The 21,608-nt window shown below is 41.9% G+C and overlaps 1 protein-coding gene, 1 long non-coding RNA gene and 1 other non-coding gene across 7 annotated transcripts; 2 read left to right on the forward strand and 1 right to left on the reverse strand.

Annotated features, from left to right (window-relative positions):
• The first annotated feature begins 1,396 nt into the window (after positions 1–1,396).
• On the forward strand, positions 1,397–3,281 carry LOC128615877 (uncharacterized). The gene is made up of 4 exons (XR_008387304.1): positions 1,397–1,573; positions 2,314–2,396; positions 2,559–2,620; positions 3,122–3,281. It is a non-coding gene; the product is annotated as an uncharacterized LOC128615877 (long non-coding RNA).
• On the forward strand, positions 2,987–3,058 carry LOC128616385 (small nucleolar RNA R38). Its single transcript, XR_008387435.1, has one exon. It is a non-coding gene; the product is annotated as a small nucleolar RNA R38 (small nucleolar RNA).
• A 2,477-nt stretch (positions 3,282–5,758) lies between the features above and the next one.
• LOC128615876 (fas-binding factor 1 homolog) lies at positions 5,759–20,045 on the reverse strand. 5 transcript variants are annotated; one of them, XM_053638252.1, is made up of 30 exons: positions 19,739–20,045; positions 17,641–17,668; positions 17,490–17,537; positions 17,256–17,334; positions 17,104–17,164; positions 16,598–16,648; positions 16,322–16,442; positions 16,102–16,173; positions 15,494–15,538; positions 15,139–15,267; positions 14,702–14,834; positions 14,358–14,503; positions 13,794–13,890; positions 13,239–13,691; positions 12,888–12,956; positions 11,931–12,010; positions 11,220–11,293; positions 10,954–11,088; positions 10,669–10,769; positions 10,248–10,454; positions 9,942–10,049; positions 9,337–9,476; positions 8,737–8,855; positions 8,409–8,531; positions 8,100–8,252; positions 7,738–7,914; positions 7,475–7,612; positions 7,215–7,314; positions 6,170–6,300; positions 5,759–6,085 (listed from the first exon to the last, which is right to left on the reverse strand). In XM_053638252.1, the coding sequence occupies exons 1-30, from the start codon at positions 19,739–19,741 to the stop codon at positions 6,005–6,007; spliced, it is 3,402 nt and encodes a 1,133-aa protein (XP_053494227.1). In that variant the 5' UTR covers positions 19,742–20,045; the 3' UTR covers positions 5,759–6,004. The 5 variants fall into 5 exon arrangements, with proteins under 5 accessions (XP_053494227.1, XP_053494225.1, XP_053494226.1 ...); XM_053638250.1 differs by having other exon boundaries at positions 11,220–11,308; XM_053638251.1 differs by having other exon boundaries at positions 11,931–12,013.
• Between the last annotated feature and the right edge of the window lie 1,563 nt (positions 20,046–21,608).

Here is a 21,608-nt window from a genome sequence, read left to right on the forward strand (position 1 = left end):
AAAATAATGTGCAGCATCTCAGCAACCCCCTTAAAGGGGACCTCTCTCTGCAGGGCGCTATCAGGTCTGAAGACTCGTTTATGCACTGCAAGTGAATCTGAAAAATGAACTTATCTGGCAATCAGAAGCGCAGGAGAAAACAAGAGGAGGAGGAAAAGAGGAAATAGGTTTGAGTGATGGAGATAATGACCAGTGAATTAAGGATAATTAAAGACAAACAAACCCCAAACTCTTTGACCAATTTCAGATTTATTTCACCTTATTATAAGATTTATATGTGTTGGTGTAACATTTTATATTTTCCCATAATGATGTGGGCCTCAACTATCATACCTACGTATTATATTCAGGTAGTAGAAAGGTAGTAGACAGGGGAGCCGGGGGTCACAGGAGGGTTGTGACAGGGGGAAGGGACACAGTTTTGAGACCATGTTCTGCTATTGTAACGTAGCCCCTTTCTTTATTCACTTTTCTATGTTCTTACGATTGTTTTCAATAAAGAAATGAAGTCTTTGTAACACGCATCTACTGCGATTCCTCCACAGAAGTAAAGGGTCACAGCAAAATCTCCAGGTAACCTGAAGACATAATAACACCATAAATCTGTCTAAAGGGCCCCATGCATTTATTTTGCCCATAGGGCCCCCACATAATCTAGGTTCGCCTCTGATGACAGTATACAGTATATTATTTACATCCGCTGTTTCTTTCTCCATATTAACTAACAAAGCTGTGTTCTAGGCCTGCTGTAATAGAGTTTAGTGTTCCACATGGATGTGTGATTATTATTATTATTATTATTATTTTGTTTTTATTTTATTTTTTTACAAAATGCCATTTTTTGCTGCAGATTTTTCTGTTTCTCCACATCCACACATCTATAACTCTCACACTTCATCTTCATAATAAACACATGTTCAGAAGGAGGAGGTGAGAAAGTTGCATAGACATTTTATTTAAATATTCATACAATGAAATCATTATAAACTAAATGTTTTATTGCACATATTAGGATTAAAGAGGAACCGAAGAAGGGAAAGGAAGGAAATAAAGAATAAAGACGCTCAATTTTAAACATAATTTCTTCCTTTCTATTTTCCTTCACTATAACACTGAAGTTTTTCCGAACAACTGGCACATCTGGTTTTAATAGCTTCAACATTTATATATAACCGATTATTATAACTTATAAATAAATAAATAAATATTTATAATATTATATTTATATTGTATATATTTTATTTATGTACTCTCCACCTAGAATGAGAATGAAAGAGGAGACCTGACAGATGTTGTTATATGTTCCCAGATGTTGTTATATGAATGAATCGTGCTTTAACTCCACAAACACGAATGCAACAGAGTACACTGGCACGTCCCATAGGTCCATAGTCACGTGGTTTGTTACGTCATATGTGGTATAAATACTGACACCTTCGCCATCTTCGGTCTCTTTTCCGCTTGCAGCACTGCTCACATCACCGGGAGGGGAGACTGCTCTTGAATGCTCGTTAATAAAATATTAACTACTGGAGGGTTAAATATGGAAACGCTAAAACCGCCCTGACTGAATGTAAGTGTTTCTAAACGTAATCAGATCTGTCTATTTTTTTTAATAAATAAACGGTAGCTATCGCGCGCTAATCTGATTTTATTTTATATACCGAGTGGGTTTGTATCGATGTCTTTTTTCCCCCCCTTTCTTGTTTTAATAGAGAAACAAAACACTTTCACAACATTCTCGTTTAAATTGGGGAAATCTACAGGGTTTTCCACACTCTAACCCCAGAACTTGGACAGGCTAGCTAGTGTTTGCTAGCTTGAATGGACCGCGTGGAAGCGCGCGCCGTCTTTTTACCCCTTTTTTTTTTTTTTTTAAATAAATATTTTTTATAAAAGGTAGTTGTACGTTCCTTTACACGTGTTTCAATATGTAGAAGGCTTTACACTTTTGGGTGTGTATTGAGTGGAAGTGACGGAAACGATTTTTTTGTTTATTTTTTAAATGAATATAAGCGAGGTGCGCGAGCACGTGAATCAGTGTTCCCGCCTGTTAAAGCCTCTATAAGAAACTTCACACAGCCAGGGCTGCACGTGCTGGTATTAAAACCTATTGTAGTGTATAAACATGGAGAAAACCGTAAGATGCGGTATGACTGGAAAGGGTCAACGGTCATGTTATAATTCCAATAAACCCACATGATGTAAGCATTGGTGTGTAATTCTGGTTCAGATTATACATGAAGTGTAGTGGATTATTAGGAGTTTACAAAGTGTGCATTTTACTGACTACTTGTTATCTGACTCTTGTAGAAGCTCACTTGTGGAAATCTTGGTGTCCTTCAATATGAATGAATCCTGGAAGGAACTTCCAGCTTGACCATCAGCTCCAGCAGGTAGTGTTTAATCTGTTGTGGCTGTAACTATATATAAATTGATGGCGTGTGGTATTCCTGTGTTGCATACGAAGTGCTGTCTGGCGTGATGACTGAAACTGGTTAATGCTATGCTGTTCTGAGGATGAATCTGAAGGTTTCTCCTTGCTGGTTTCCCTCTAGGTAACCACCTATATAGAGGCTGTGATTGGACCAGATCAACCTCTGATTACATCAAAGACTAGGTACTTTTAAATCATAACAAACTCTAGTTATGGTGCATGATTCTTAAGGGTTTTCATGGTCTTTCCTGCTCCAACACTCCTGCCTTTTAAAAAAGTTATTGCTAATGCATTTCCAAGGTGCTCCACTCAATGTCATGCACATTGTAGTAAGCTCACATGGCCTTTTCCTCATCTGCATTCTAATCAGAATCCAGATTTTATCGGCTGTGGTTAACTTCCAATTATAAGAAGGTAGATTACAGGCTAAACCAATTAATGAAATGTAAATTAAGGTTTGGATGGCTGGGGAGATGAATAGAACCTGTTCTTGGTTTGAGTGCTTGCTTGGGGACTGAGCAGTTGTGTTGGTATGGAGAAACTGCACAGACAAGCCTGTGATGAAAAAAAGTTATCCCTGTCTGAAATGATCATGTGGAGACACGGTAACCTGAGGCTTGTCCTCATACTCTACACTGTGTATGAGATCAGGGAGCAAACACTAACTGACCCGTATTGTTTCAGGTGATGTAGGAGGAAGATTCAGTGATTTCCTTGGTGAAATGGACACGCCCAGTGGTGAAATGTCCTGGGAGGAAGAAGTCACTTTGTTCACTGGACTACTATTATTGCTGATTTGTTTGTGATGTTTGACTGTATAAATAAAGCTACTTATCAAAAGTTGGCTGAAGTGTCTTGTCTTTCTTTTTCCAAGCTGAATATTCTTTGCATGTATTAAAATTATTTGACTTAAATTGCACTATTTGCACATTCCTGCACTGCTGCTTGCACTTATGCTGCTCATGTAATTAAATATATTTTGTCACTATTATACACTTTACCTGGCTGCTGTGATAACCCCAAATTCCTTCCTCACCTGGTCCCTTCACACCAGCTCCATGACCAAGAAAACTCAGCAGATTGTTGTCTTCCTGCAAAGCCTGGAAAAAACCTCCCATAACGTTCTATTGAGGGTAGCTGTAGCACTGCATGGGTTGCAAATTACACCTTAATCAGGTTGTAAAACACTGCAGGGGAGAGCAGGGTCTCTCTTCCATCATAGACATTTACACCACACCCATCTGTAAAGCCACCAGCATTGTGGATGCTCCTCACACTAGGGCTGCATAATTAATCAGGACTGAATAGATTCACACAGGTGCAAGTGACCTGTTTGGAGTTGTCTAATACAATCAGAATAAAAACTACAGGAAGTCCAAAATGCATCTACACCACACAACAGTTACTTTCACACTGCTTTTCATCTCCTCAGTCAACTGAACAAGTGTGGAAATACTGCAGAGAAACCATTATGATGACGAGTAACACTGTACATCATCTGCTTCTCTCAACTTCCCGATCTCACAAACTGCCATCTTTTATCGATCCCGCAAAATGACCTCAACCTGCTGGTGTAGACACAGTGGCTTCGTGCGGAGTAAATTAATAATGCTGCTAATGCTACAAGGGGGGATTAATTCAAACTTCTTTATTAAATAATTCTTCACCAATCATAATCAAGATTAGCAACTGTTCAGAAAGAGTATGCTGCTGCTCTCTTCATGCTCTTCACTAATACATAGTGCAGTGGTTTTCAAAGTGGGGGCCTCAACAATTTGGTGTGAAAAATAAATTCTCACTCTGACAACCACACATACACACAATCAATTCCTAATGTAATGTAAAGAAGTAATATGTAATTATTAATAATAAAAAAAGGGGGATATATTCAGAAGTCTGTATTCTTAATGTGTTTTAAAGACATCTTGCAAAAGGGGGGCCTCAGTCAAATGTTAATGCCATTTGGGGGGCCTTGCCCTGGAAAAGTTTGGGAACCCCTGACATAGTGTATTCACTTCATTTAAACTTGGGGTTGCCAGATATCACTATAAAAGTCAGCACGAGTTTCCATGTTTTGATTCAGGCCCTCCCCCCAAAAAAATATTATCAGCAGACATAGCAACACTGAACTGGGTAAGAAATCTAAAAGGAACAACTGATAAACAGAAAACTACTAAAATGTAAAGACAGAAAATGTGCTTAGTTATAAATAAATCATTTAATATAAAAATAGATATTATAATAACTTCATAAAATATAAATAAAATGAGAAATGAAGTAATGTTTAATTACTATGGGTTGCATTTAATATCAATTTGACATTAAGCTTAGTTCGCTATCCCCTTATGAAGGCTATTAGCCTTTTTCCTAATATGGATCATTTTTGTGTTAGTCTACTTTTAATTAGGACTATTGTTTATGTTTAAAAATAAATATTTTATGCTTGTTTATTTATCAATTAACCAACAGTATCTCATTGCTATTATTTTAATTCAGTTAACAGTTCCCATGAGCAGAGAGCTTACATTTAACTGTTTATGACAGACCTCCTGATTAAAGTTTAAACAAAAAAAGATTGGTATCTGGATCGGTTTTGGTCGTAAAAATCCTGACCGGTGCATCAGTAATGAACATATTAAACTAAAGTGCTTTGTATCTGACGGGTAAATGAACTTACTCAATCACATCCTATATGAGATTATTCAGATATATACACAATACACACAGAGCGGTTCGAGAACTGACTCCAGCCCAGAACCATGACAGTGGAAATGTCTAATAGTGTAGCTTTAAATATGTTTAAGAGGAGCCGACTTCAAACACTGAACATTGAGGTTTATTGTATTTGTTTACAAGGTGGAACAGGTTAACTGTTGTTTTTTTACATACAGTCTGTCAAATTAACTGAAAATATAAAATTTAGCTTATCAGAAGGTAAATTAATTTGTCATGGCTCACACTATGTTCCTAAATTCTTATAATAATAATAATAAAATAAAAAAACCCCTCAACTTCAACTGTGCTCCTAAATGTTTGTAATTAGGTTCACAAGAGCTCCTAAAAGAAACTGTCTTGCGTCTCTCCTCCTGTAAACACTGTTATTGCCTTTTCTGCATAGGACTGAATTGTTTTCATTTGGTTGCATATTGTTGTATTTGATGCATATTTTCATTTGGTTGATGGCATTTTTATTTTTACTTATCCTATATTTTGGGTACAATTTTATTTATATTTTGCTTCTACAAGATGATGCACTTTAAGGCTCAGTCTAATTTGATGCAAAGATTTGTACATTATCAGAAATGTAGCACAAGATGGAGGTGAAAGCAGCGGTCTGTTTATTTAAATGTGAAAGTACAAAAAAATATGTTGTCCCTAAAATCAATTAATAATCAAGATAAATAATCAGGATTATCATTTTGGCCATAATCGTGCAGATCACACACACTCTTCACTCTCCTGCCTTCTGGTAAAAGGTACCCAAGCAGTCAGTCCCTCACAGACAGACTGTGTAACAGCTTCTTCCCCCAAACCATCAGAGTCCTTAATGCTCTGTTTGAGCCGTTGTCATGTATGTAGGGTTGTGTTGCATGGTGTGCGTTTCAGTGTGTCCAGAAAGAACTGTTCGTCCTGCAGGAAGTCCCGGTCCTAAATTAGAGATGTTTTAGTTTCAGCAGTGAAGATGTGTATGTGAGGTATTACACACAAAAAAGGTATGGTGTGTGTGTGCACCTTCTCAGCAGTGTGTCTCAGCACAGCCAGTGTGGCCAGTGTGGCTTGTAGTTTTGGAGAAACGGCTCTGGAGCTGTTATTTGGCACCGCTGGAGGAAGAACCGCCGTGCTGTTAAACACCGGAGAAAACCCTGACAACACATTTGGAGGAAATCGTTCCCGTGAAACGGTTAATAGTTAACACTCATCTCTGCCTGCATGAGCTGAAGGCCTTCATGTTGAGCAGTTATTAGGTAATACTGTAGCGTTGAATATATTTATTGAAACGGAAGAGAGTTTTGTAACAGAAGTCAAACAATCCATGTGAATGTACAGTTCATGCAGGATTCTGCCTAGTTTTTACAGTGTAAACAGTTGCTTCTCAGATTGTTTTAACATGTTTTTTAAACATAAAATAATGGTGTGTAAACCTCATGCGTGTGGTAAAAACAGTAGTTGCAAACAGGGTAGATATATATGCCACACACACACACGTATAAAGAAAAATGTGTATAATCAACTAAAAAGAGATTCTAAAAAGTACCAACAGAGTTACTGTTGGTACTACAGATCAGTTTTAAGTCATCAAAGGAGCCAAGTTAACCGGAGAAGTAATATAAGTGAATAAGTATATAAGGATTTTGTGTAGTTTAAAATTTTGTTTTTACTGTTGTAGCCAGAAAAGGCTTGATTTTGCTGCTGCTGTTTTTTTTCTCTCCAAAATTTGTGATGCAATTTGAGTTTTTTTGATGCTTTTTATTTGCAGAAATCTACTTGAATTGGCGGAATTGCTATCGCACAAATTTGTTTGGCGTGTTTGGCGTGAAAGTTTCCTTGATTTCGTGTTCATTTCTGCCATCCCAAAATCCTTAGTCGTTTGCTTTGCTAATCTATGACTAAAGCTGAGCACGTGACATGAAAATCAGTCTTAAATACATTGTAAACAAAACTACAAGTGACTTGTTGTTTGTTGTGTGAAGGCAGGGTTATTGTATAGGAAAGTGGTGTCTGTGGGAGTGTGTGTGTGTGTGTGTGTGTGTGTGTGTGTGTGTGTGTGTGTGTGTACCTGTACGTAAAGGATCAACAGGGGCAGGTAAGTGGTCAGTAGGAAGGTTGTGTCTCATTCTGTCCATCTCTCTGTGATAATCTGTCATTCTCATCCTCTCCTGAGAGACAGGAAAGGGGAGTAATCACACACACACACACACACACACACACACACACACACACACACACACACAGTCTATTTGCATAAACTGACATTCTAAAATAAATGCTAGGTTCTGTACATCCCGAGGAGTACAGAACACACACACACACACACACCTGCTGTAGGTTGTGCTCCTGCTTCCTCAGTCGCTCCAGCTCAGTGTGGATGTTACGCAGACGAGCCTGATGTCCCGCCTCCACCTGCCGAGCTTCCTGCAGCGCTCTCCCGCCCTCCTCATACCGCTCATATGCCAGCTACACACACACACACACACACACACACACACACACACTCAATTTATACACAGCTACACCATCACATTATCAGTCAGGCATATAGCTCCCTGTGTGTGTGTGTGTGTGTGTGTGTTAGACATCACCTTGCTGAGAGTCTCCACCTCCTGAGCTCGGTGTTTGAGGTGCAGAGCCGCTGTGTTCAGTCTCTCTCTCTCCCCCTCCAGCTCGCCTCGGAGTTTCTCCAGGTTCTCTCTCTCCTTCTGTATGGCCTCCTCTCTCTGCTTCAGCTCTCCCGCTTTGAGCTTCAGCTCGGCCTGCTCCTGAGGGACCGAGAGGGACACATCATCAGCATGGCACAGGTATACACACACACACACACACACACACACACACACACACACACACACACACCCCTTCGTCGCTACTGGCAAATATACATATATGATTGTTCCTTGATCCTACTGTGTGTGTGTGTGTGTGTCTGTGTGTGTGTGTGTGTGTATACCTGTGCCATGCTGATGATGTGTCCCTCTCGGTCCATCTCTCTCTCCTTGCGCAGTTTGTCCTGGGTGTGGAAATGTGTCCACTCTGCAGCCAGTTTCCTCCTCTCCTCTGCACAGCGCTGCATCACCGACTGCTGCTCCTCTAGCAGAGTGCTCTAACACACACACACACACACACACACACACACACACACACACACACACACACCGTGGTCCCATTTACACTGCTTCTGACATATTTAAGGTTATTAAAGGTTTTCTATTTTCCATGTGTACGTGTACATGTGTGTGTGTGTGTGTGTGTGAGAGACCTTGGCTCTCTCCAGCTCCTCTCTCTCTATGGTGAAGTGTTGAGTCATGGTGCGTCTCTCCTCCTCAAGGCCTCGTAACGCTGACTCCGCTTTAGCCTGCTCTGCCGTGACCCGCCAGCGCTCCTACACACACACACACACACACACACACACACACACACACATTTCAGCATCAGTAGGAAGCACTTTAGGCACTTCAGTGTGTGCATGAATCTAATCGTGTTACACCCGATGGTCAGTATGGTCACGTAATGACGTCATCTTTATGAAGTGACTGTAAAACTGGAACCCGGACCCCAAACCCCGCCCCCTTCCCCACTGGACAGACCTGCTGCAGCTGTCTCTGCTGCTCGGCCAGCTGTGAGTCCATCTTGGATATGACCTCTTTGAGTCGGGTTCTCTCCTCGACCATGTCCCTCTGCTGCTGAGTCAGACGCACCTGCAGCACTGAGACACGGCACACGCACACACACACACACACACACACACACACACACACACACGCACACACACACATACACACGCACGCTAAGTACTCATGAGCAAAATCACTTCCTCAGTTCATATGCTGTATTCAACTAACACTCTAACTACGAAGAATATGCCCCTTAAATCAGAATTTCTGCTCTGAAACTTGGGACGGTTTCCTCCCAATTACCACTGAATCAACATGTCTGCTCACATCATCACAGAGGTAAATATGCACCACCCCTCACACACTGTAGCTTGAACACAAAAATGAAGTCAAACAGCATTAGTTTGGTGTTAGACTCAGGTAGAGGGCGTGGCCTAACATCAGATTCTATAATAAAACTGATAAGGGTGATGATACTGGTTAGAATTTGACTTGTATATTTATTTCTTTTGTGTGTGTGTGTGTGTGTGTGTGTGTGTGTGTGTGTGTGTGTGTGTGGTGTGTGTGTTGTACCTCGCAGTTGTTCGTCTCTCTGGCGAGCACCGAGCTCCAGACCATGAGTCGTGTTTTCGTGAGTGTTCTCGATGCGAGACGAGAGATCGCCCAACCTGAGAGAGAACTGCTCCATCTGCTCAATAACTGCCGACAGGGACCTAGACACACACACACACACACACACACACACACACACACACGTCACTGTGTAGTGAACAGTATAAAAGGACCACCTTAATTACTAACTACAAATGGTTTTTGTGAAATAGGTGGTGTGTTATAAATAATACCTACTGAGTCTTTCTAGAATTAATCACTATATTCTGTGTCAGAAACACACATTAGCCAGTGATAGCTGTAGCTGTGTTAGCTGTATCTGTGCTAGCTGTAACTGTGTTAGCTGTAGCTGTGCTAGCTGTAACTGTGCTAGCTGTAACTGTGTTAGCTGTAACTGTGCTAGCTGTAGCTGTGCTAGCTGTAGCTGTAGCTGTGCCAGCTGTAACTGTGCCAGCTGTAACTGTGCTAGTTGTAGCTGTGTTAACTGTAGCTGTGTTAGCTCGCTAGTTAACTGCCAACTTTGAATAGTTTATACTTATTGAGTGTGTGTGCTTAAATGCCAGTACCTGGTCTGTGAGGTAGCACTGGTCACTGCATCAATCTCTTCGTCCTTCAGTCTCCTGAGTCTCTGTACCTGTTCCTCGTGATCCTTCTTCATCTCCAGTATGGATTTCCTGTAACACACACACACCACACACTAAGTACACACCTCCAGGTGTGTACAAGAACGTTCAGTACTACAAAACTGCTTTTCCATCGACACTGGTTCCAAAAGGGTCCAGCTGGATTTTTTCGAACAGGGGGCGGGGCTTGCAGTGCTGTTCATTGCTGATTGGTTACGCATACCATGTCTCACCAATGTGTGTGTATACCTCTGGAGCTCTCGGAGTCTCTCCACCTCTCTGTCTCTCTCCTGTTGGCTCTGTGCTAGCCTGCGGTGGTGCTGTTCCTGAAGCTCCGCCCTCTCCTGCTGCACCAGCTTCATCACCGCCTCCAGACGCTCCGTCAGCTCCTGGTTCTCCATGTGTGCCCGGGTCTCCCGCTGCACCGCACACTCCTCCAGCAGCTTCACACGAGCTCTGGGGAAGGAAGGGGGAGAAGGGAGAGAAAGAAGGTTTGTGTGTGTGTGTGTGTGTGTGTGTGTGTGTGTGTGTGTAAGCTCAGTACAGTACAGTGTCTATAAGTTTGTTTAAATGAAAATGTTCATTTCTGCTGAGGTTAAATACACACGTTAAATTCACTTGCGTATGCTTTTCATTACGCCTTGTGTGTGTGAGTGTGTGTGTGTGTTACCTGTGTGTGTTCTCCATAAGCTCTGTGTCATGTTTGTGTCTCTGTTGGACATTATCTAGTAACATCTGTAGCTGATCCTTTTCCAGCTGCAGACTCCGTACCTGTTACACAAACAGAGAAATATACACTCAGCGCTCTGTGTGTATGTATGTGTGTGTATATGTGTGTGTGTAGGTGTGTGTATGTATGTGTGTGTATGTATGTGTATGTAAGTGTGTGTGTGTGTATGTACATGTATATGTGTGTAGGTGTGTGTGGTGTGGTGTGGTGTGTGTGTGTGCGTACCTGTCCCTCCAGCTGTATGATCCTGGTCTGTAGTGCAGTAGTGTCTCTGGTGTGATGTTCTGCGTCTCTGCTCTGTTTCTGTAAGGAATTCGGGTCCAGTGGTGTCCCTAAACCCCAGAGCTGAGCCTGAGCCAGCTGCGCACACGCACACACACACACACTATTGTCATTTATTTTCATGATGAATTGCCACTGAGTCAGTAATTTGTGCCACTGTGTTTGAGGTGTGTGTATGTGTGTGAGAGAGAAAAAGAGTGAAGGCAGACCTGCTGCTGCAGGAGGAGCTGCTGAAGGCCATCTGTAGACAGAGACACCTGCTGGACAGGTGCAGCGCTCACAACTGCAGGTTTCTGCTCTGGTTTTGAGAGAGAGAGAGAGAGAGAGAGAGAGAGAGAGAGAGAGAGAGAGAGAGACACACACACACAGGGATAAAGAGACAGAGAGAGAGACAGATAGAGAGAGAGAAAGAGACACACACAGGGATAGAGAGACAGAGAGAGAGAAAGACACACACAGGGATAGAGAGACAGATAGAGAGAGAGAGACACAGGGATAGAGAGAGAGAGATTGAGAGAGCGAGACAGATAGAGAGACACACACACACAGGGATAGAGAGACAAATAGAGAGAGAGACAAAGAGAGAGAGAGAGAACTTCAGAGCCCATCTTGTTAATGTAAATAAATGTGGGCCACACCACAGTGGTTTAGTAGGGAGGGGGCGGGGCATGTGACAAAGTGGCATTTCCATTTTGCATATTCATGCAGTCTGGACTTCTCAATCTATAACTTAACATATCAACATGTATGTATGGTCATTAAAGTAAGGCTTAGAACAGATTATCTGTTATCTCCATTTCCCACAGTCTGACTTCTATCCAATCAGCAGCCAGCGTGAGAGTAAGGACCCGCCCCTCCTTGTGCAGGACGTGGACTGCTGCTCCATCTTTCTTTCTGTAGTGCTGCTGCTGTGGACGTACCGTGTGTGTGTTGACCTCCTGTGCTGGACGTCGGGGCAAGCGCAGGGCTCTGCTGTCGGCTAGACGCAACTAGAGACTGACTGCTGAGGACACACACACACAATAGCGAAGAGCATATTTATTTATTCTCTAATGTTTCAGCATTCTATTGATCAGAATCAGCTGTAACACGACACTGCACACAGCACTGGTGTGTAAATGTGTATAAATGTGTATAAAGGTGTGTAAATGTGTATAAATGTGTGTAAAGGTGTATAAAGGTGTGTAAATGTGTGGAAAGGTGTATAAAGGTGTGTAAAGGTGTATAAAGGTGTGGAAAGGTGTATAAAGGTTTGTAAAGGTGTGCAAAGGTGTACAAAGATTTGTAAAGGTGTATAAAGGTGTATAAATGTTTTTAAAGGTGTGTAAATGTGTGTAAAGGTGTATAAATGTGTGTAAAGGTGTATAAAGGTTTGTAAAGGTGTGTAAAGGTGTATAAAGGTGTGGAAATGTGTGTAAAGGTTTGTAAAGGTGTATAAAGGTGTGTAAATGTTTTTAAAGGTGTGTAAAGGTGTATAAAGGTGTGTAAAGGTGTGGAAATGTGTGTAAAGGTGTATAAAGGTGTGTAAATGTTTTTAAAGGTGTGTAAAGGTGTATAAAGGTGTGTAAAGGTGTGGAAATGTGTGTAAAGGTGTATAAATGTGTGGAAATGTGTGTAAAGGTGTGTAAATGTGTGGAAAGGTGTATAAAGGTGTGTAAAGGTGTATAAAAGTTTGTAAAGGTGTGTAAAGGTGTACAAAGATTTGTAAAGGTGTATAAAGGTGTGTAAATGTTTTTAAAGGTGTGTAAATATGTGTAAATGTTTGTAAAGGTGTATAAATGTTTGTAAATTTGTGTAAATGTGTGTAAGATATGTAATCCCCTGGACGGCGATGTGTTAAACAGGAGTGTGTTCACTACAGTGATGTACTGTGATACCTGGGCTGTCTGGGAGGGAGGGGTGTGTCCTCTTTTTCCCTATGCGGAGTCGAGGTGGTGTTTCGTTTGCTGGGAAAACAACAAAAACATTCCAGTAACTATTTTTAAAATGACAGCCCAAAACTGTTACAAACCGCTGACACTGGAGACTCCTTCCATAAATGTTAAATAAGCATCTCCTTACAGAAAACGTCACCATAAGAACGATTACACATGTAATTTTTTTAATATGTGGATCGGCTGCCAGGGAAGTCCCTGTGAATGAGTTGTTGCTATAGAAACAAGAAGCGCCTCTATATGAATCTATAGTAAAGTGTCAAATACTAGCATGTCTGCTGGACTTTTCCATACCTGAGGAACGTGTCCAGGTCTATCTCCTCTCCAAGCCCCAGAGATTCCTCCTGCCTCTTCTCTCTCTCCTCCACCAGTGCTTTCTTCTTACTCAGAGCTCCTGCCAGCCAGTCGTCCTCGTACTCCTTCTGTTTAAGCTCTGATTTGGCTGCAGCGTTTGTGGAAGTTTCTGGAGAGTCAGGCACGGCTTGGAGCTCCTCGTTGGGTTTCGAGGTCACTCTGGATGGTTTTCCTCCTACATGTGATGGAGAAGGAGGAGGTTTTGGTCTCTCAGAAGCTCCCGTGGACTCCTTCGTCTCTCTCCTCTTTGGCTCCTTCTCCTTCTCTGCTTCGTATTCGTCCTGTTTCAGCCCGAGCCAGTCTGAAGCGGGACGGCCAGGTCGTGTGGAGGTCACGGTGGAGGTTTTGATCTTGTGTTCTGGAGAAGCAGAGCTGATGTCCTCAGTAGAGAATCTACGCGAGAGTAAGGATCAGTGGTCGATTTCAACTGCTGAAACAGCAGGACAGCATTTTCACCATGTTTCCCAAGTCAGATCCTGTTATATGTTTTCTCACCGTACGGAGTGCCTGCGAGAGGTACGTCCCTCCGGAGTCGAGCCCAGGGTAGGCTGGTACGAGCCGAACGTTAAGTCTTCTTCTCCAAATATAGAATCTGCAAAACAGCATCACATTACAGCTGTAACAAATTCAACCCAGTCGTTAGTCCTGATATAACATGATGCTTTGTGATATTTACATGAGACACAGAGGCCACGCCTCCGTCACTGCGACAGAGACACAGAGGCCACGCCTCCTTCAGTGCTACTGAGACACAGAGGCCACGCCTCCTTCAGTGCTACTGAGACACAGAGGACATGCCTCCTTCAGTGCTACTGAGACACAGAGGCCACGCCTCCTTCAGTGCTACTGAGACACAGAGGCCACGCCTCCTTCAGTGCTACTGAGACACAGAGGCCACGCCTCCTTCAGTGCTACTGAGACACAGAGGCCACGCCTCCTTCAGTGCTACTGCGACACAGAGGCCACGCCTCCTTCAGTGCTACTGTGACACAGAGGCCACGCCTCCTTCACTAAGACTGACAGACAGAGAGACGATACTAACGAACAGTATTTCGTTACCTTTGACAGCCGAGCTCTTTTGTGGCTGTCTCTCTGCGGGTGTTGTGTCTTTTTTCTCGCCGGTCACAGGTCTCTCCAGCAGGTGAGGAGATGTCCCGATCCCCAAAATCTCATCCAGTCTGGTGCGTGCTCTCTGAGGAGCTTCACTGCACAGCAGCCCAAATAATAAAAATAACCGCAAATCAGAGGTCAGTTTATCTCCATACACACCTCCATGAGAAACCCACTGAATTATCTAACCATCGATTCATGATCTGAGCACATTTCTACATTACAGGGAATAAAGGAAATGAAAAACAGCCTGGGCATGATCTAATAAATATGAGATCAAAGTTAAATCCTACTTCTCTTTTTTGGGGATAAGTCCACTTTCTCGTCCTTTTGGGGTGTCACTGAACCCCAGTGCGTCCATCAGGTCGTCTTCGTCATCGTCGAAGGTCAACTCGTTGTCTTTCTTAGGTGCAGGTGCAGGCGTGGCTATAACACAAGGTATTTTATAATACAAGGTATTTTATAATACAAGGTATTTCATACTATAAAATATCACTGCTGAACAAGAAAATGTTCTTGAAACCCCTTTACTTAGTTGAAACTATTATACTCTGGTCTAACTGAGAAGTACCTACTCTGGAGCAGGAGCTAAAAAACTTTCACACTAAAACTACAGCGTCAGCCCTGGACACTTCCAGCTAAATGTTTCCCCGAGTTCATGAACAGGTTCCTGCAGTGAGGAACAGTGCACAGGAACTCGATCGGCAACTTTCCAAAATATTGTTCTGACCTCGTTCCTCTTTCTTCTGTACAGCCGGGGAGGACGACTGCTGCTTTCCTGCTTTTCCGGATGGAATGCTCTTCGGCCGTTCATTGTCCAGTTCGTTCAGAAGGTCATCCAGAGGATCATCCAGGTCATCTGTTACAGACAAAGGAAGACCAGCAGCCGAGTAAAGATCCACAAAAACATCACTGGACTTGAAGATCGTCAAATTACTCCGCTGTTCATTCTCAAACGTTTGCCTTTGGCTGTAATCAGCGTGTATCCGACTTCTTAAACTGAAATCAGCATAATAAAGTTGCTGTTCCTTTTTGTTTTGAGGGGAAAAAAGCAGCATAAACCTTTTTTAATTTTGTGCTGATACCTTGTTTGGCAGCTGGTGACTCATCATCACCATCACCATCATCATCTGCAGTAACGAAGCATTAACGAACAAAGAAAATAAACCATTCACATTAATGTAAACTGAATGCATGTTAATATTATAACAGAAATACTCGCACAGAGACGTCTGAAATTAAAGTGCATTCAGTTTGACCGAAACTTACATCATTATTATTATTATTATCATCATCACTATTATCATCATCATCATCATCATTATTATTAGTATCATTATTATTACCATTATTATCATTTTTATTATTATTATTATTATTATTATTATTAAGTGAATTATGAATTCTGATTGGTCAGTACAGTAGGTGAGGATTAATTTTCTATAACAGCAGGTCAGGTTTACGTTAATGTCAGAGAGGTAAAGCTTTAACGTTAAAGTTTTTCCGACATCTTCAGGACAGAGGAGTTTTACACTTTCTCGGTAACATGACAGACTTTTGGAGTGTTGTTTTCTCTTATTTACTTCAAGAAAAGAAAAAGAAAAAGAGGGGCTGGTGAGTGAACGGGTGTTTATAGCTGCTACGCTAAGGTAACTGTTTATGGTAAACGCTGTAAATCAAAACTAAAGCTCACCCATGAAGCCGAATTTCCTGTAGTTCCTCACTGCAGCAGCGGGAGCAGAGCTGGGCTTCCTCTCCTCCAACCCTGCTAGACACAAAACACTGACATGCTGAGGGAGAGATACTGTACACACACACACACACACACACACACACACACACACACACACACACACAAACAGGGAAATAAAATGTCTTGTGTGCAGCAGGTGTTGAGTTTAGTCTCAACTCACGATTAGTTTTGTTCACGTCTTCTGGTTTAGATGTGTCGGTTCTGGAGGTTCTGCTCTGCGCCGGGGCTGAACTGGGCTTCCTCTTCGAACCAAACAAGTCGGCGTCCATATCATCCATGTCCTGAGATTGGACCCCACACACAAAATATATAACCAGTTCATTTAAAATGGATATTTTGAATGATTAGGGTTTTGGGTTAAAACAAAATAAAGAAGATCTCATCTTTTCACAGACTTTCTGAGATTTCATGTATGGAAAAAAAATCAGCCAGACACCTTCATGCTCTCCAGCAAAGCCTTCGGGTCTGCCTCGGACACATCGGAAGCCTGCGAATGTAAAGAAATAAGTTAATTCCTGCTCGTACTTACGTTACAGTAGCTGTAAACGTTCATTCCCTCACCACACTCTCTTTTTCTCTCTCTTCAAGTAAAAAAAAAAAAAACACACCGGTCATGTTACAGAGAAAACACAAAGTGTAAACTCCTCTATCCTGCAGAACTTAACACTACAGCTTTACCTCTAACTGTTACAAAGTGCTGACACTGGAGACTCCTTCAATATACGCTAACGTTAATAAACGTTCCCATGCAGAAAACATCACCACACGTTTATAATCCACAACGGAGGAACAATAACGTACCACAACGAGCGTGTTAATACAAACCTGGGATTCACAGCTGCACTACTATCAGAGCTGCTGTTATAGAAAATCAATCAACACCTTCTGACCGATCACGATCCAGATTACAAAACAAAGACTCGTAACAGCACCCTGTCTCACCTCGTCGTCTTTCTCCGCCTCCTCCGCCAGCTTACTGAAGAACTCATCGTCTAGCAGGTTCCTGAGGGGTTTAAACATAAAGCACTGGTGAATATCCACTCCACGTTCCATCATTCAGCTCCACCTCTCCGTCTCTCAGCGTGAGCGCTCACCTCTTGCCGCTTTGTGTTCGCAAGACACCCGCTGGTCTGCCGAGTCCTCCAGGCGGAGACCTGGCCTTCATCGGCGGATCTGAGAGGATGCGGTGGGGAAAGGAACACCTCATGAGGTCATTTCAGTGCTATTTTACACAATAGGTTGCCTGTCCAGCACGGTGAGGACTTTACAGGTCCTCAGATACCAACAGGACGACTATTTAAAGCAAATATCCCAGTACGGTCACGTACCATCAGCATCGTCTCCCAGCAGGTCTCCCAACACGTCACTGATCGAGCCTGAAAGTAACAACACACATCACACTCGTGTATCTGAGTTAAAAAAAAAAGAAAAAGGAAAAGCACTGGACTAGAACTCGCGTCACGTGTATAGACCACTCACCCCTCAGGCCTTTCTTCTGTTTGGACGTCTGACATGTGGAAAGAGAAAAGATTAAAGAGAAATTAAACATGTAACTCTGAGAGCAGCGCAGCTGCAAATCGACTTGCGTGTTCGAACACATTATCGTTTCTATAGTAACAGCTCATTCACAGGGATTTGTAATCACAGGTGTGTAATCGTCGATATGCTGAAGTTTTCTGTAAGGAGACATTTATTTGACATTTTATGGAAGTGTCGGCGCACCATAAAGCTGCAACTTCAACTTCTACGACATCTTCAAGACGGTTTTTCCGGTTTCTGTGAGTTTATTTTTGTTGTATTAACACAGAGAGAAAGAGAGAACAGGAACTCACGTGTTCCACGAACATTAAATAGAACTATAAACGTGCGAAACGTATGAAGTGTCTTCTTTAATAAATTGTAACTGTAACCGTGTAAGAGGAATAAATCACGTCAGGACGTGCCGTTATTGAAAATTTATGAACTTCCGGGTGGTAACAGTGACTCCGCTTCATCACTCCACCCTGTCCTTTATTGTTTCTCTAATGTGTGTGTGTGTTTTTTTTAAAGTGCACCTATTATGGTTTTTCAGATATCACCTTTCATGTAGCTGTTTGTGAATATAAACAGTCTGCAAAGTTTCAAAAATCAAAGCGCACGACAAACGGAGTTATCGACTCCCAAAAGAAGGAACCGATTCTGAACAGCTGAATCGAGTCGTTAGTGATTCCAGACTTTACTTCCTGTACTAACCTACGTAGGTTCATAACAAAAAGCCCCGCCTCTGGTCTTCATCAGCTGCTCACTGACAGCGGTAGACCAATCACGACAGACTGGGACATCTGACCAATCAGAGCAGAGTATGGTCTCTGAAAGGAGGAGTTTAGAACGGATCATTTAACGAGTCGTTTGTGACACTGCAGGGAAAAAAGGTAGCGCTGCAGTTTAAATTATGAGCGCGTTAAAGTGTTTTTTGACCTCGGATGCACGTAAATCTATCGTATGAGAGCTTTAAAACAAAATTAGGCACCTTTCAAATCCATAATAGGTGCTTTTTAACGACATGCCAGCTTCTATAGTTATTTCCATGGCGAGAAATGTCTAAGAGACTCTAAAATCTGGGGGAGAAGATCTGGACCCAGCGATTTCAACACAGAGAAACGTTTCTTTTGCCAACAATAGGGCTGATTTCATGGCGTTTGTTCATGGTGCATTGGTCCCACTCAGTTTGCCACTTATTGTTACTGTATGAGTTTATTATGGGGTTCTAGGTCAGTGGGAGGCACTGCACACTTTTTGAAAACCGCTGATAATGCTTCTTTTGCAGCAGTCTCTGCGTCTTCTTCATTTACTGGGATTTATTTTCTAGATTATTCCTTACCTAACAATCGCTCAGGTTCACAGTAAATTATTGGATGTCGTGTGAATTGTGTTCGGTGTTGAGACCCTAACTCTAACTAACTCTAACCCTAACCCGTGTTCAGTGTTGGTGACTCCAGCACCGAGACAAATGTCTAGTACTTGGCGAATAAAAGATTCGCTTACACAAACTACACCATGTAAAGTGGTGGAAGAGATGGAAAACTGAAAGAATGATTGATGTCAAAGAAAAGATGCAGATGCAAAGAAAGAAAGAAAGGAAGAAGTAGGGGGTTGATAGGACGAGCGTCATAACTCAAGAAAAACAAGCTGGAAGATTTTAAGATTTGATTTTATTTCTATTTCATCTGGTCTTGTGCTTAAATGTATAAAATACATGAATAAACAGAAGCTCTCAGAGACCAGGAGGAAAAGTTTAAGTCATGGAAATGTACCACACACACACACACACACACACACACACACACACACACACACACTTGTGCAAGGTCTCCAAAATACTTTTTTTATTCCCTGACTACAATCTTGAGTTTATGTATAACTAGCTTTTGTTTATTTATTGGGTGACTTATTAATTTATTTATTTTTAATGCTATACTAATGCTAGCAAAGTGAAACAAGCCTGCTAATTAAATCCTGTATGATTAGCACTAGATAATCATGCATGCAATTACACGGGTAAGGAAATATAATACAGAAGATACACTCACTCACTCACCATGATAAACACAGAGGAAAGATCACTCCGGATCAATCAGAGCAGGTTTATAAACTCTGCTAGTCAGCTTGAGCAGCGCGAGCGCGTCCGCGTCGCCATTGGTAACCGCGACTCCCTCTCTTATTTATTCAACATATTCTCCATTTCTTTCACATTACCTTCCATTAAAACTAACGACGTTAAACTAACGACAAACTAATTCCCGGAAAACCAATATATCTCGTATTATTTATTTATGTATTTAAATAGAAAAAAAATCTGTTTGTCCTCTGCAGTTTTGAATTCCGGTAGCTGCTGCTACGCCTTCTTCCTGTGACGCACTTCCTGTTTACGTCACCGCATTCTGGATAATGTAGTGTTTCATTAAACTGGTGCGCTCGGAATATTTAACAAATCAGTATTTCAAATTCCAAATTTTATAGTGCTTGATTATGTCTATACCCTGCTGGCGGGAAAAGGAACAACAACAATAGAAACCATCAGAGAAATCCTAATGGTTTCCACTACAAATACCATTACAAACCGTCAGCTGACCATTAAAACCATTACCATTATTGGTCCTATCCACAGGACATGCAGTGCCCCGCCACTAACATTGGCACCCTTGGTAAATATGAGCAGAGGAGGCTGTGAAAAATGGTCTTTATTGTTTAAGCTTTCAAAAAATTCACAAAAATATTCTGCTCTCATGGATATCAAACAATTGCAAGCAAAACACAAGTTTATCAAAAAATATATCTTTGTTAAATATAGGTGCGCAACAATTATCGGCACCTTTTTAGTCACACTTTGTGCTAGCTCCCTTTGCCAAGATAACAGCTGTGAGTCTTCTCCTATAACGCCTGATGAGGTTGGAGAATACATGGTGAGGGATCTGAGACCGTTCCTCCATACATGACCTCTCCAGATCCTTCACAATTCGAGGTCCACGCTGGTTTTCTTTGGGGTTCAGGTCAGGGGACTGGGATGGCCATGGCAGGACCTTGATTTTGTGGTCAGTAAACCATTTTTGTGTTGATTTTGATGTATGTTTTGGATCACTGTCCTGCTGTCCTGTTTTCATTTAATATCTGTTGATGTTTGAGTCCATGATGCCATGTATCCTATCAAAATGTCCAGGTCCTCTGGCAGAAAAACAGCCCCAAAACATTAAAGAGCCACCACCATATTTAACCGTGGGCATGAGGTACTTTTCCATATGGCTACCTCTCTGTGTGCTCCAAAACCACCTCTGGTGTTTATTACCAAAAAGCTCTATTCTGGTTTCATCTGACCATAGAAACCCAATCCCATTTGAAGTTCCAGTAGTGTCTGGTAAACTGAAGGCGCTCGAGATGAGAGTAGAGGCTTTTTTCTTGAAACCCTTCCAAACAACTTGTGGTTATGTAGGTGACTTCAGATTGTAGTTTTGGAGACTTTCTGACCCCAAGGCACAACTAACTTCTGCAGTTCTCCAGCTGTGATCCTTGGAGATTATTTGGCCACTCGTTGAGACGATATAGATACACATCCAATTCCAGGTTGATTCATAACATTTCCAGTCGACTGGAACTTCTTAATTATTGCCTGATGGTGGAAATGGGCATTTTCAATGCTTGTGCTTTTTTCTTATAGACACTTCCCATTGTGTGAAGCTCAACAACCTTTTGCTGCACATCACAGCTACATTCCTCGGTTTTACCCATTGTTTTGAATGACTAAGGGAATTTGGCCTATGTGTTACCTCATATTTATACCCCTGTGAAACAGGAAGTCACAAAAGATCAAAAGTGTAATCAATAAATAAAAATGTTCACAGCTTTCTTTGCTCATATTTACCAAGGGTGCCAATATTAGTAGGGGGCGCTGTAACATGCCAACAATAGAAGGC

The sequence above is a fragment of the Ictalurus furcatus genome, chromosome 12 (genome assembly GCF_023375685.1).
Source record: "Ictalurus furcatus strain D&B chromosome 12, Billie_1.0, whole genome shotgun sequence".
Taxonomy (NCBI): Eukaryota; Metazoa; Chordata; class Actinopteri; order Siluriformes; family Ictaluridae; genus Ictalurus; species Ictalurus furcatus.

Bases quoted from the DNA above. Each gene is read 5' to 3' on its own strand.
- LOC128615876 (XM_053638249.1), bottom strand. The intron at 10,050-10,247 runs GTATACACACAC...TGTGTGTTACAG, and splicing joins AGACTCCGAGAGCTCCAGAG to GAAATCCATACTGGAGATGA. The intron at 7,613-7,737 runs GTGATGTCTAAC...GTGTGTGTGTAG, and splicing joins AGGTGGAGACTCTCAGCAAG to CTGGCATATGAGCGGTATGA.